The sequence below is a fragment of the Anarhichas minor genome, unplaced genomic scaffold (assembly GCF_050575085.1).
Source record: "Anarhichas minor isolate MPS153535 unplaced genomic scaffold, ASM5057508v1 ptg000027l, whole genome shotgun sequence".
NCBI lineage: Eukaryota > Metazoa > Chordata > Actinopteri > Perciformes > Anarhichadidae > Anarhichas > Anarhichas minor.
Window position 1 is genome coordinate 6,429,829 of NW_027466473.1, and position 16,165 is coordinate 6,445,993.

At 42.2% G+C, this 16,165-nt stretch overlaps 1 protein-coding gene across 3 annotated transcripts in view; it reads right to left on the reverse strand.

Moving 5' to 3' along the window:
- spns2 (SPNS lysolipid transporter 2, sphingosine-1-phosphate) overlaps positions 1–16,165 on the reverse strand; it is a 60,814-nt gene that overhangs the window by 18,640 nt on the left and 26,009 nt on the right. For 2 of the 3 annotated variants that reach the window (XM_076101588.1, XM_076101589.1), the window contains exons 3-6: positions 10,656–10,792; positions 6,365–6,516; positions 3,700–3,766; positions 44–183 (exon numbers count right to left, since the gene is read on the reverse strand). In XM_076101588.1, coding sequence (XP_075957703.1) covers positions 44–183; positions 3,700–3,766; positions 6,365–6,516; positions 10,656–10,792 — 496 coding nt within the window. Of the gene's footprint in view, positions 1–43; positions 184–3,699; positions 3,767–6,364; positions 6,517–10,655; positions 10,793–12,847; positions 13,044–16,165 lie in introns of those variants that run through there. The other variant, XM_076101590.1, reaches the window with a different exon arrangement.

The following is a 16,165-nucleotide window of genomic DNA, read 5'->3' on the forward strand; positions in this document are numbered from 1 at the left end:
ACAAATATCTGGTATGTTCTCTGAAGCCGATGGGAGGCCTTACTTCTTGGCGAGCGCCTTCATGTCACAGAGCCAGGAGGTGCGGTTCCTGACACGTCCCATCTGGTCAGCGCTGCCTCTCTTCGGCTCGGGCACGAAGACCAGGATCAGGGTTCCCGCGGTGATCCCTAAAGCTGGGGACACCTACCGGGGAAAGAGAGAACTATGAGGCCTCGGATCGTGTTAACACATCATCCCACTGACGTGATATTCGTAGTGCGAGTGTGGTTTAGAGTGGAGGCCGACATGATGCAGATGCAGGGAAAAGATCAGTGTGATACGTTTTCTAAAGAGTCTACTACTGATGATGCATCACTTGCTATATATTGTTGTACGTTTCTACTTCATGAAAAAATCCGGAAGTTTATGCAGCGCAGTTTGCGAGCACGAGGATCAGTCCGCGATGTCGGGCAAAGAGTTTCAATGCAAAGACTATTCGAGCATTTTACAGTAGTTTGTGAATATCAAGTGTCTAAAGGGAAATTAATTTGGTGTTTAAAGTGTAAGTTTCTGTGTAATAATATGTCAACGTTTCTACACTGTTTCTTCAGAAAAATACACTTTGGCTTCACTGAGAGAGTAACGTTTGTATATTTAACGTCTAAAGTGTAAGATATGTCTTTTTATTGCTTACTCAAATATTTACGAAGCTGGATGCTATTTTCATGCCTGATATGAGTATTGTGTTAATATTTGCTTAGCATATACTGTTAGAACAAAATAATTCTAATATCATTTGAGACTTTGAACTAGAGAGTAACAAATCATTTTCAATATGTTGAGGGTTTAAATGAATTCAGTCAGCGCTTAGTTCGATGTTGTTATGAGCTAGCTTTATGCTGTACATAAAGAGCCCAGTTGTCATTTTTCATATCCATGTAAATGTTGCATTTGTTTTGCTGTTCACAGGCAAACTAAACTGAGTTCTTGTGTTGTTGTGTTTATAGTGTTTCACACTCAAAACGTAGCTCCTTCCGAACCTAAAGCGAGGTGTACATACCCTGGAATGGGTTACTTTTACAATCTGAATGGACGGCCACTGTGTTTGCCGATACGCCTGACATCCTATACGAGCCCTCTGGAGCTGAGAACATTCCCTCTGCTTACTCTGTTGGCACAGTGTGTGTTTTTATGTGTGTGTGTGTGTGTGTGTGTTTATGTGTATAAGCATATACGTCTCTAAAAGAGCTTTTGAGCTTTGAGAGCTGCTTTGTGAGTGCTGCACCAAGGTAAAAACCTCATAATTGCCCATCTGCTATTATGTTCACTATCATCTTTTATGGGTTATGAGGTAGCATGTTTGTGCATGTGTGTCTGTGTGGCGAAGACGGAGACAAAAGACAGGATGGGATGTGTGGGAGAGGATTTGGTCGAGTAATACATATTGCTCACAAAAGCAAAACCAATTTCATCTGTCAGGGGAAATTCATCATATTATATTTTGTAGCTTCTAAAAGCCATATATATGCACAAGTGCTGTGAAATGTGCAGGTGTGTGTATATATGTTTGTGTGTGTGTGTGTGTGTGTGTGTGTGTGTGTGTGGTTAAGTTTTTCATTGAGGGAGTAATTCTGAGGCTGATGTGGATCACACTGATGATTTCCTTTCTTATATTGTATCTTCTCTCCAATCGCCTCGTGTGGAGCAACTTAATTGGACCGACATCTACAACAGAATCTTATAAATGTGCTTTCAGCGAGAGGCAGCTTAATGGAAGATAAATATGAGCTCTGTTTTGCACAAGTTTTGCACTCTAGTCCCCTCATTATTATTCAACAAGACACCAGTAGTCTGTGACCTTTGACTCCAACAGTGCACATTAGACACTTCCTGCATGGATGGTATAGGCAATCAAACAAATGAGTTACTGCCCTCTTCTGCTGCTCATTTCTATGCATCCCCCCCTGTTCATTATCGTCCACATTTTTCCGCTAAACAAGGAAGGTAGCTGGAACACGTTGGGCAAAAACAAACGGATGTGTTGCATTGTTTTTTTCCTTTAAAGCAGGATACTGCTCCACAGAACCCGTTTCATGTCTCGGTTTTTGGTTTCCTCTGCATGCCACACCGGTGATTAATTGGCGTTGAGATTGTTTTATTGGAATGCCATTGTGACTGCTGTGGAACAAACTGCCTCGCTCTTTGTGTTTTTTGTTTCTTTCTGCACGTCCTGTTTCCTCAAACCCAGCGAGTTGTCACATCCAAGAGTCTTCTCCACGGCGACATGCTGAGTCATTTAAAATGTCGGTTCATAAGAAGAGTCGGGTCATAATTTGTTCGAGGATTTTTAAAGCTGACCCTGAATTCAGCGGCTCCTGAGGAGTCCTGTTAGACCTTTCATTGGTCCTCTCCATTGCTGCTGGTAGGCCTTATTGAGCTGTTGGCTTGACGTTCTGTCTCCAGTACTCACTGGAGTCCCATGACAGTGATTTATGCTCCTGAGTGAACACCTGTGTTTGCTCCCAAGTACGCTGTAAGTATGCTACTGCAAAGAATTGTCGACTCAGGATTTTTTCTTTGTTGAAGCAAAACCCTGTCAAGGTGGGACATCTCAGCAAATTCCTACAGATAAATTTCTCTTGAAAACTGAAATCAGCCTTTAATTAAAAGGGATACCAGCGTAATGCTCTTGGAGCACCTTTGGGGCATTTTGCGAGCCAGTGCGTAGGAACAAGTGTGTCTTTGTGCTCGGGTCCAACTGCCCCACACAGAGGCTTTGTGCCTTCTCTGGTATCTGGTAGACTGGTACACATTTTCAATTCTTACAGGTGATTTTTGCTTCCTCCAAACAAAATCTTCTCCTCAAATGGTTATCAGGACATCAGTTTCATTCCATGCATTGTTCATTGTTCTCTTTTGTTTGAAAAAAAAAGCAGTTGTTGATGCTGTTGCAGATGCAATAGCAAGCTGGTGGTTATTGTTGTTGTTCTTGTACTCTCTGTTGTGACGTAAGGACACATTTGGTTGACCAATCACAATCCACAGTACAGCTAGCACTCCTGATAGTACCCAGGACATGCATTTAGTACTGCGTCCTGGGCAGGGCCAAAATGTACCTCCAGCTACCTCTCCCTAAAGAATGAAACCTTAGTGTTTCATTAAGTTCCTGCACTGTAAAAGACACTACGCTCGGGTAGAGGAAGCCCCCACACCTTGTTATTTCACTGAGGCCGACATTGATCCTGCCTCACCAGAGGCGACCCCCCCCCCCCCCCGAGGGTAAAGTGTAATGAAAGATGAATGTGTTTACAAAAAACACAAAAAAGCGCAAAAAGCTAGCGCCAGCCTTGATCTTTAACAGAAATCCACTTTCCTTGCTGCAGCCAACGGATCAGAACTGAGCCATCACGACACACAGCCTTTTAGCTTGAACAACATATTAGAAGATGTTGACTGTGTTTGATGTTAACATTTCTAGATTTTGAGAAAGCGTTGTGTGGGAGGCCGGAGGCTCAACTGATGCTGATGTGGATGAATGTGAGAGTTGTGCTGCCTTCAGCTCTGTCACATCACTACAATGTCCCGGACCGCCTGTTCAGCCATGTGTGCGCCCCCGGTGCCTCTGCCACCACCGGCCCCTCTGACCCCAGATCCAAGACAGGCTCTTCATCTGTGTCTGTGTGCATGTTTGTGTGCAGTGTTGGAGGATGATGCCCTTACCCTTAGTGCCCAGTGCCAGTCTCCTGCAGCCACCTTGGCGCTGGAGCCCAGGATGTAACCCAACCCACTGCGGAGAGACAGAAAGACACAAACCATCAAATACATTCCTCTGGACCTGCTTCGCTGAGGTCTTGTGGCGAGTGCACGTTATATATTAAGTATATGATTCAGTGTCCTGAAGCGTACGCCTACACTACACACATCCTGTTTGTCTGCCACGTTGAGTGTTTGGGTACTTGACACAGAGATCTTATGACAGTGTAACTGATCAAAGCACCGGTAGCAGCTTGGCTAGTTGGTCTATTTGTGGATGTGCGATTTGTGCACATAGTCACAAAATGCAGGTGCAAAGTTGCCGCCCACGGCCCGGCACTAACATGGTTGTCTGAGCCTGAAGGCTGCGTGTGGCATAGTGAAATGGAATTTCACCGCATTTTACTCAGGTAAAGAGTGTTTTGTGAGTCCTAAAGGGAAATAACAGTGAAATGCTTTGAGGGAAATGTTGCTAGATAAGATCAGATAAAGGGGCCCTTATGCTGCGATAAGCCTCTGCTGCTAGATAGCATCAGCATTTAAAGGACAGAGAGAGTAAACCGAGGGAATGTGCGGCAGAGGACCAATGGCTAAGTATGGGAGCATTATCTTCAACACAGTTATGCAGCAGTAAATACAGAGCTGATTACTCTTTGTTTATACTTGTTTGTGTTCTATGGCCTGAACTATTTTTGATAAGAAATGAATCATCAAAGTATCAATCAGAGATAGCAACCTGAATATTTTGAGGGTGTTGAACCGTTGATCAGACAAACGCACAATTTGATTACATCACCCTGAGCTACAGCTTTTAAAAAAAACTATTTTATAGACCAAACAATTAATCAATCCATTAATCTAGAAAATAAACCGTTGAATAATCGATAATTAAAAAAGTTTGTTGCAACCCTTTACCCGGACGGCCTCTAGTAAGTGCTAAACACTAAAGGTATCCCCAGATGCTTCCATACAGCACATTAGGCATCATGGACTGGTTTCACAGTGGTGTGAATTATATTCTAGGACTTACACGACCGATTTTGAGGGACTGGGCTGTCTATCACCATCATCAAAACACTAAATGAGGGAGACTCTTTTGAAAAAAGGGTGTTCTTTCAGTTAAGATGGCCCAATACCTTACTCCCTCTCATTTGTTATCCATCTTAGCTTATTCCTACAGTTTTTAAGCCTCTTCCCTAGATTTAGTCAACAAAAGTCAATCAGACTTCCTGATTTCTCAGAGAACCTGTTTGTCTTCATGTGCAGAGCCTCTGGTGAAGAGGTGCTGTTTCCAATTAGCATAGCAGATTGGAGCAATAGATTGATTATGAAATGTAGCCAGCGTCTTTACAGTGGGTTCTTATCAGCACTGGCTGCTAAAGGGCCAAAAGATGTTTAACTGGTTTTACACACACATCCTCACACAGAGCAAAGGGGGAAACGGTCGACGCTCGTGCTTTCCATGATTAGTTCTCTAAAAATAACAGTGGCGTATAAACAGGCTCAGACAGCATATGATATTTCCAGTGAGTGACTAACGGCGAATGTTATCAGAGCCCACGCAGAGAGTGTTTGGAAAGTTCAACACCAACAATATAACTCAAGCACGAAAAATATGCTCACATCAAATGGCGGCGGCGCCACACAGAAAGAAGCCTATCTCCGCGGCCAAGTTAAAAATATGGGGGGGGGGGGATTGGAGAACAGGGAAATCCATTTCCTGTGAATCCGGCCTAATTCCTGAGGTCATTTCCTGGAAACGGTCATAACAACCTCAGTGAAGACAAACAAGTGGGAGACTGGGTAGGAAGTTTGACTGCACTTTACTGAGGCGCACTCTTTCACCTTCTATTGTCTGTGTTGCTGGGCAGTTTACTGTGACCCAAACATTTTGGCAGCTCATAACACAACCACTAAGGGCAGTTTAGACTTTCCCTTGCACATTTGTCCAACTGTCTCCAATCTGCCATTGTAACTTGAGCGGCATGTTATACGTACATTTAATGTAATTCTAATGTTGACAGTGTACAAAGACTGCAGCACATTTCGCCTTTATTATTTAGCATTTCCGTGTGGGAAACAGCGCAGCATGCGACAGCACGGCACATGCTGCAAAGCACTGTACATAACAATAATCCTCAAGTGGCTCCCGTGCGGCATCCACCGGTGCATTCATCTTTTATTACTTGGCTTTGTTTGTTTTCTCCCTGTGGCCCTTTTTCTGATTGAATGAACTGAAATAATACCTGCTACTCTCACACCCCCACACCACATCCCCAAAAAAAAGCCTCCCACCCTCCTTTAAGCTTCACACACAGCCGATTGTAAGTTCTGCTTGTCTTTCTGCAGAGGGCCTCAGCTCTTTGTGTGGCTGCCTCTGGGAAAAAAAAGAGAGGCAGATAGGAGCGAGCCTGGCCTCCATGTGAGGATAATTTCAATTATCTACGCTAATGCTCCTGATTTCATTGCACCTTTGGATTTAACATGTAGCGAACCAGCTGAATAGGATGAAATCACCAAACTATAGTTTCATAAATGTCGGCATGAAGATCTCCCATCTCCCGATATAGAACACGTGTCTTGTTGTTACCCAGTGTTTGCCTCAAGAATACAGGATCCGTCTGTGTCTTACCTTCCCAGGGGGATGGCCAGGTAGAAGACAGAGAGCATCATGGTGCGGCTGTTACTAGTGAACAGGTCTCCGATGATGGTGGGAGAGATGGAGGAGTAGCTGGACTCTCCGATTCCCACAAGTCCCCTGGAGAGTACAAACAGCCAGTAATACTGCAGAGAGAGAGAGAGAGAGAGAGAGAGAGAGAGAAATATGAGTTTTGTTATCAAGCTCTGTGTCAGAGCGCAATGTCAACCCAACAGCCATTTATCTTGGTCATAAGGCTTTTTGCTCACCAACTTTTCTTTTCCTGCACAAAACAGTCTATCTTTACCTCTCGCCCAAAGATACTTACAGTAAATGTCTCCATTGTCATTGTAATCAGGCTTACAATGCACATACAGTACATTTACTAGCTTTCAGGCCATAATAGTTTCACCAGATTCAGTATGGATTCAAACGCAGATTTAAAAGTCAAAGTCAGATAAACGGAGGCAGACACTGGATGGACAGCGAATCAACACACATGTAACAAGCATGTCGTTCATCATTAATGAGACGCAATGACTTTCACACGCTCAATCCCATGAACACATGGGCCATCAAAACCATTTAAATATTGAGATTTTGTTGCACCTGGTCCAGAGGGTTGGACAAGGTCATTTTGATCAACCAAATATTTTTTGACTTAATGAGATTGTGAAATGGCATCGCATCAGCATTTCAATGTGTTTAATCCAACGTAGCTTTATTAGATTATCACGGCGTATTATCTTCCATGAGACGTAATAAACCGAGGAATGAAAAGATGAATACTTAAAAGGCTTTAATAGGAGACTGCACGCTGGTGGGGGGGGCACCTGTGTAGGCAGCTGGATTGTTAACTGTTTCCATGGCAACTACTACTGACTGGATGCAGACTGCCTGCTCGTGAAGCGAGCACACAGTTTGTGACGCAAATTGCAAATATTGGCCACCAATTTGCATACTGTCCATTAGCCCCATGAGTAAAATGAGCTGCATGTAAAACTGGTGTCATTTGTTAATGTTGCAGTTCATGGTGATATATACTCAGAGTATTTTAATCCCTGTTTGTCTTACATCTACATTTCATTACATTATGTATTTTTTTTATTTTTTATTCCCACCTTAAACATATGCACTTTCTGGGCTCTAATAATGAGTGTGTGTGTGTGTGTGTGTGTGTGTGTGTGTGTGTGTGTGTGTGTGAGAGTGAGAGCATGTTAAGGTTGCACTCTGTTGGGTTTGTCAGCAGTGAAAAGAGATTAATGATTGAGCCGTAGGTAACCGAGGTTGAGCTGAGACTGTGATCCCCGATGACCTCGGCTCTCAGCCGACACTACAGTGCTTCATGCTGGTGGATGTGACATCATGTCATGAGGTCATAGACACAGCTATCAAACATGCTCTGGAGACTACACCACACACGCATACCTAGCTTTAAGACGACACTTAAAGCAGTGTGTGAAATACGACGGTACCGCGACACCCCTTTGATCGGCACTTCAGACCCTCTAAAAGCCTCAACAGCAAATGGTCCGCAGTGCAAATGTTGTGTAGTTTAGAAAGTCTAACTTCACCCTGTAGAACGTGGAAAGCAGTGGATTGTTTTTCTGCTTTGACATCATTGTTAAACACTCGGTTAAAAAAAGGCACTCAGTTTGCATCGAATATGGTACTCTGACCCAAGGCCTCTGTGGTCCATTCTTTTTTTTTTTTTTGGTAAAAGACAATATTTTTCCACCTCTAGCCGGTTTGCTGTCACTGAATTGACCTGCTGTGCATGAGGTGAAAAGTTGTACAGTAACACAATAGTGTGTCAGGTTGGAGTGTGTGTGTGTGTCGGGTTAGCGAGAGAGAGGCAGAGTGCTGTGTGGGTTCTGTTTTAGGGCATAATTGTTGCGTGGTTGCCTCATTGTTAATGGTCTGTAGTCTTTGTGATGTGTGTGCAAAGCGTGTATAGCCTATAGCTGATTGCCTTCCTTGCATCCATGAAATCCTGTTGTATTTGAGTGTGTAAGACTTCAGCATCAAACCCCCCATTTGCCACAGTTGCCTAACGTTGTTTTTTTTCCTGCTTGATTTTTATGTGAGCTGCAGTGTTCATGATTGATCACAGCCGAGCGCTCACTGCTGTGCATCTTTGTGCTTGTCACATTGTATGGAAGGATTTACAACCGGTCTATTTTCTCCGTTTAATGTCCCACCATTTGGTGGCTGATGCTAGTCCTTTTAGTGTGTGTGTGGTCACCAGACTGTCATCGAAGCTTGAAACAGAAATGCTTAAAGCGGTGACGACAACAAAAAGCAACAACGCCAGGGAAGTGCCACAAAAATGAGGTCGTAAAAGCAGATTGAAAACTACAGCGACATAAAAAAGAATAAAGGAGGTTTAGGAAAATCAATGCGTTTTGAACTGTTTTGTTGGAACAAGACTAAGAGTGTACAGTCTCACAGAGCATGGATGTACACAATGCTAGTGTGTTGATGTTTAGCAGGTCATATTTACCATGTTCACCGTATTATTTTAGCGTGTAAGCATGCTGACATTTGCGCTATTGGCTTTAAACACATTTAGGCAAATCTCAACTATGATTTTCATAAATCTTTTGGAAAAAAATATTTACAGTTTATAGCACATGGATATTTTCCTCAATGCACAGCAAAACAATGATCTATTATCTATATAGGACCTACAAGGCTTGGCATTTGGCACATTTGATAATGCTACTTAGACTTTAGAAGGTAACATCTTCTAGATATCATCACTTCAGTGACTTCAAAAAGATACTTTGTAATAGAATGTTATATAATAATTTACTACCCCTTTGGCCTCAACCTATGTCATCCACTTGCTACTTTAGTATTCAGATAAAAACATTATTGCAGCTATAAAGATGACACTCGTGAAAAGAAATATAAAGTGTCCTAAGAATGATTATCCATCCACGTAGTCACGCTGTATAACAACAGTGGTTCAGTGATCATTAACGTTGTCTCACCCTCTTTATTCACTAGATCAAAGTGTAACGAGTCATGCTTTCCATTGGATACAATTATAAATAGCCTGCCACTAATGTGTTCAATTTGAAATGCCCTTCAAGTGATACAATTTCACTTTATGGCAGTGGCAAAGTTCTGTTACATAAGATCTGTATCTGCTGCAAATCCCTCCAAAATGCCCCAGAGTGTGTTGAATGCGTAATGATAGGACTCAGTTGTAAGTGGTCATTAACATTTCATTACATGTCATGTCTTTCATCTCTCATGGCGACAGCGCCGTGAAGCTGTTACATAAGAGCCATCTACTCTCATTTGATTGGCATTCAGGAACAGGTCTTGAGGGCAAAGTTAAAGTTCAGGGCAAAGGACTGCAGGTCTCGAGGATCAGTCCCCGTCTCCTCATCGGCAATCGACAGCCTTTGAGGCATTTGTCAGAGGGGAAGAGGCCCTTAATTCTATCTGAGCAAGAAGCAGCCTGAATGTATTTCCTGCTTAGGCAAATGGCTGCCATCTTGCCTCCAGAGCAGATGAGTCTATAGGAGATTTAAGTCAAAGGACGCCCTCCTGAGACATCTCTGAGCTGTCATTCCCTTCCGCAGCTCTGGGCTGACGAGCTTCAGCAGTGAGCTGGCTTAGTCACTGGAGAGACGACACTGCGGGACTCCACGACGCTGCTCTGCAGACATGCCACGCGCTGCATGAATTTACCTAACGTATAGCTTTCAATGCCACACATCTGCCAGTCGAGCAGCTTCAGATTCTCAGTCTGTTGGATTTTTATTACGCCTGTCCATCAAGACTGCATAATGGGGTCCGTCTGCACACCTCCACACACTCACGGAGATCCTTTTACTGTAATGTGATGGCCACTCTCAGCGGAACACCCCTCACCCCCCGCCCTCCCAAGAATAATTTTATGGTTTAATGCATCCAACACCGCCCGGCACACTGGGGCTTTTAGAGATATCACATCTAAATCCGCTTGTCAAGGAGCAGTGAAACTACCGTCTTATCTTCTAAAGCATTGTAATTGAGACAAGTCTGAGGCATGGACCTTCATTAGTTGATTGGCTGGTAGCCAGTGTCTGAGCGAGAGAGAGAGAGAGAGAGACAGACTGGCAACAAAAGGCAAAGCTCGTGTCTGACTTAACGAGCGTGTCGTCTTTTTTTCACTAGCCTTAACATGAAGCATATCCAGATCATAGCAGAATAATTAGCTCCTCAGTGGGGCGGCGGACAAATAGAATAACACCGGATCCTCTGTGTGAGAACGTGTGCGATGTCGTACCTCTTTACTGATGAAGGAGCTTGACAGAGTAACAATGGACCAGAAGAAAATGCCGCAGCTCAGGATGACCTTTCTGTTGAAGCGGTCGCCCAGGTAACCAAAGATGGGAGCCGCCACCATGAAGCTGCAGATGAAGACTGTGGAGAGAGGAAGGAGAGGAGAAAATGTTACTTTGGACATAGTGACAGAAAGTGACTACTGATTTAAGTTACTGATGCAGTTTTCAGACTAGGTTTTGCACGGATTTGGCTATTTACAGTATCACGTATTTCTCCATTGTACTTTTCTGTAAAAAAACAACTCAAATTCCAACTGGACTGAGACAAATATTTCAGCTTTTATGTCTGCTTATTAAGCCAACAACCTGTCCAGATTGACTGTGTGATACCAGTCCACCGGAGGCACAGGTAAGGACTGCCAGAGGACACCTCCATTCATCTCCAACCAATCAGGATTCAGATATACTTCACCTACACTTACTTCAAGAAACATATATATGCAGATGATACAGCACTGGGAGATGTCACTGAGAAAAGTGATGTTGAATTTGTGAAACGAGAAGGGAGATGGACAAATGTAATGACGAACACAGTAGCTCTTAAAAGAGAGATAAGATAATATGTTGTCAGTTTGTTGGGATCAAACAAATCAAAAAAAGTGGTGGAGAAAAAAAAAACATGTCAGTCTTCAATGTACCACTGCATTCAAACTGACCCGATTAATAGCAATATATCACACATCGGGGCCAGAGGAGGCTGTGTGTCCATCAATAATTCCTCCATCTTAATTTCTCACAACCAGACTTATGTGTCAGTGAAAGGAACACAAGTGCTTTAAAGTGTGCTCCCCCTAACTTCCCCACTGCTGACTGGACAACTTGTTCTCAGGCCTTTTAGTCAATATTTATGAGGAGGACCATCCTAAACAGACCTGCATTTTTAATGCTCACAAAACCGAGTTTGTGCGTCTATGCAGAGGGGAAGGGGCAGAGATGTTACTCTTGACAGCGCCGAGGGGAGCTAGGGAGGCAGGCTTGAGTGCTTCGACACATCATCAGCATAAACATACAGAAGAGGGAGGAGATGAGATGAGAGAGAGGAGGGGGGGGGGGGGGGGGGGGGGGGTTATATAAGACACAGGCATCACAGTCCCACAGTTGCTGAGGCCAACCAACAGGATGAGGGACTATAATCAGATTATAGCTTAACTGTAGTTTTGAACATTTGATATTAGGGTACGATAAAAATAGAAAAATACTTTCGTAACAATCTTTTGCATGAAGAGTTACCCCCAAAAATAGTGTAATGCGAATTATTTTACATTACTTTGTTGCTGGTATTCAAGTCGGTTATGATCTGTACCCCATTTAATAATAACCGTTCAGCTCCAACTTCATTTAGGACGAGTGTATGTCCATCGTATATCATTACCCATGCTTTATTCTCTTTTTGTTCTTTTCTCTATCTTTGTGTTTTTCTCTTTCTTCTTCACTGTGGTTTTGATATTAATGCTGTAATGTTTTATTATCTTTCCTTTTAGATTAGAAAAAAAAAGAAGGTGAAAACCATAAAGCAGCAGGAAACATGCACATAAAAACGTATCAAACATATAGTTCAGGGATAATTTCAGATTAAGAGAACTTCTGTGTGTATACTCATTTCTACAGAGCTGCAAACAATAGTCATTCTGTACTGTAATCACATTGCTTCAGGGAATATAGCGCCAGTGATTTAGTTATTCAATACATTGTAGAACATGGTGTCAATAACACAGGCTCATTTTGTAAACTAACAAATATAACACAAATGCAAAAGGGATTCATTCTTTTTTTTTAAAACACTGAACCTTGCACAGTATTTGTTTGGGGCAGGAACCTTTGCTTTATCAAAATTAACCTCTCTGGGAAATTCTTATGTCTTAAGATATATAAATTCATATTTCAAGTATATAATATAAAAAATATTATGAGTAATATGTATACAAGAACACAACCATAATGGTAAAATACACATATCCTGCATGACCTCAATATCATTGTTAAAGAAATCTCATTTCAGAAAATGAAATGTAATCTACAATCTAATCTAAATCTAATTTGAATTATTATTAATGAATCAATCAATTACAATGTAGGTTTTCACAGCTGCTGGGATTGCTTTATCTGCTCATTACAGATAATGAGTCTCTCCCACCTCAGTATGTATGTTTTCCCTCTCTGCCTCTCGACTCTCCTGTCCGGTCTCTCCCTCTTGTTGCCTGCGTGTCTCTCTCTTTCTGCAGCCTCCATCATGATCATTTATGTGGCTAAGTGCTGCAGGTCTGTTGTGTAATGCTAAATGACACTGATGACTGCTCAGTGCGGGTCGGGCTCACTAAAGAGTTTTACCAGCTCGCCCTGCAGCCAAAGCACTAGTGGGGAAACCACACACACACACACACGCACACGCACACACACACACACACACACACACACACACACACACACACACACACACACACACAGATCAGGGTGTTCTGTGGTACAAACTGGAGATAAGATGAGGGAGAGGTCCACAATCAGCCACCACCAGCTGGTTCCACGTGGGCTCTTAAAAGCCAGGGCCCCAGAGATCATTACTCTCACTGTTTAGCAGCTTGTCAAAAATGCATATCGTCACATCATTAACTGGCCTATTTCGAGTCATTAGCACATCACCACCATCCCTCTGTGTGTCTTGTTTTATGTAATTTTGTGATTTGCTGACAGGCTTGGCTTTTGTCCTTAAGGCTCATTATCACCTCTTAGCGGTGTCAGCACATGAGAATGAAGTCAGGTCTCGAGTGTGCACTCGCACTTCTTTGGTGTTGACCTTGCTGCTTATTCACCCTACTGCTCTCGGGGGCAAGGGGAAGGGAGGCCTTATGTTTACATTGCTTTAATATCCTGCATGTTTGGTGTGAGTTACGCTCCAGTAAGCAAAGCAGAAGCTGAGGAGATAGAGATAACATCAACTCTTTGCCGAACTTAAAAAAAACCCAAATGTCTATGATACCATTTCTAGTATTAATTTAGTGAAAACATTGTCGACTGAGCGACCCAACAGGGCACATGTGTCATAGACATTTTGTCAGGAAGCTGCTTTGAACTGACAGAATCATATGATGATGAATTGCTGTCACAAATAGATGCTTTCTTTATTTGACAAGACTCATAGAGGAATGTTGTTAGGATTTTTTTTTTTTTTAAGCAAAAACAGTTACACCCTTCCAAAGAATTGGCTTGCGTTGCTGCAGTTTCTCTTTCATCAAATTCTTTCTTATCAAAGTTGGCACCAACAACCTGCTGTGCTCTACGGATTTGGATCGAGAGAGGATGTCGAGCTTTGTTTGACCTAATTCATAGATTTTCAAGGGAATAGAATATCTGAAATAGGCCTTTGCTTAGAATGACAGTAGGACATATCATCAGGACACAATATACAGGGAAATACCTGCTGCTATTAATTTGAGCAAAACCTTTCATGATGTCATTTCAAGCAATTAATCCAATGTTACACTGTATATATTAGCAGATTGTTCACATACATACAGCATAGGAATAATCTGCATTGTATAAAACACTTGCTGTTACTGAGACCGGATGCACACATGTAACCATTAAGGAGGCTCATCTGCTCCCAGGAAATGCCCTGTCACTGTAAAGACCTTACTAAACCATCACACTGTTCTCATGTCAGTCTTCTGTGAAGGATGTAAAACCTACAAAAGAGGAAATCTGTCAAGCTTGGAAACAACGATTTCCTGCTCATTTTGAGGGATCCAGCATGTTTTCTTTAAATAATGCTGAAAGACCTGTTCACGAGGCTGCATCGTGTCATTTCAATGAATGTTATGAGAGCAGCATGATGCAGCCCTAGTGTATGATATGATTCATTAGAAAGAATGGACTCGATGACAAGGAAACAAACGTGCTTAGTCTATTGTAGGGAGGACAAACAAAGGATGACTAAGTAAGTCTTCACAGATGACAGGTCACACCCAAAACCTTTTATTAATAGCAAGGTTTGGTATACAGTACAACAGCTCCCGAAATGTGAAACATGCATAAGATGGTACCCGTCCTTATAAGTCACATTCCTATGCTGGCCACCATTGTGTCTCTGTTTATTCTTGTTTATGCACAGATTAGCCGTGGCTATTCGCCAAAGATGGCAACCTGTCATAAATGAACTAAATAACAAATATGCAGCAGTAAAGCCACAACAGTGAGGAGTTGATGTCTGGAGCTGGCGTACTCTGTGGTTGTTTACACTGCAGGCCAAAAGGGAGGAAACGTTTTTATAACCTCTTTTAGAGAACAATGGTCAGAGTTTACTAATTTTTCAGTCGAGTAGAGGCAGTATTTGCTTTTATTATTGAGCCCAAAATGATGTCGAACACCTCGGTTTGCATCTAAGTATTTACAGATTAGATTAGATAAGGAGAACATATCTATGTACATTTTTCAGTGTTGCAAATAAAATAAACTTTAAAAAAAAATACAAGGCAGGATTAATTTTCATTTTGATGATTACTATTGTCACTGTTGGCTTGTTGTTATGATAGCTATCAGTGATCTATTTCTGAGGAAACTCAACTGTACATTGGGAAACACCTTAAACAAGTTCTACAGTTTCAGCTTATGCAACATATCCCTCACTACTAGCTAAACAAACAAACACACATTTATTTTAGAACCATTGTTTATCGTTAGCCATGAGTGATTGTCGATTCCACACCAGCAGCACAAGTTAAGAAAACAAGTTGTGTGGTTAATTAAAGCCAAGGACATTCATGACTTCATTATTATGTATGACAATGCGGCACAAAGCCATGCGGTGAATATGGAGACAATTCCCTGTCCCTTACTGAGTTGTTTGAACAATTAAGGTCATTTATTAATGTCGCCTCGTCTGACTGCAAGGACCCCTTTGAGGCCAGTCTAGGAGAAGTGGTTTTTGTATTTTAAAGCCTCTATAGAGAAGATAAATGAACCATTACTCCTTCTTAACTATCTTTATCCTCTTTGTAGCCAGAGGTTGAAGCGAAAAAAGTCTCTTGAACTTCCTTTGTGTACTTCAGACAGAATACTGTATATAACAGATGAACCAAAAATCCCCACAAAGAATACAATTAATTCTTATTTCAATGCTTCAGGTAGGAGTGCCAAACTGGTTCTGATGTCTCTTCAAACTCCAAATAAGATGCTGTGCATATTTCTCACAGTCCCTCAGTATGCAAATTACACCAATTAGCAAAGTCTTTGGACAATACACGAGAGGACAATGGCTTTGCGGGAAGTCTAAAAACAGAATAGCATGAGAGACACTGGAGTCACATATTTAAGTATGACTTTGCTGTGTTGTCTCTTGTTGCTCGATACCGGTGAATCATGCTGTATGTGTCTGCTGGTTACCTCTTTCTGATGTGAATAAGCACAGTGAGGCCTGACTTATCACCCTTTTATTATCCTTACCGTCATCATTTATCAT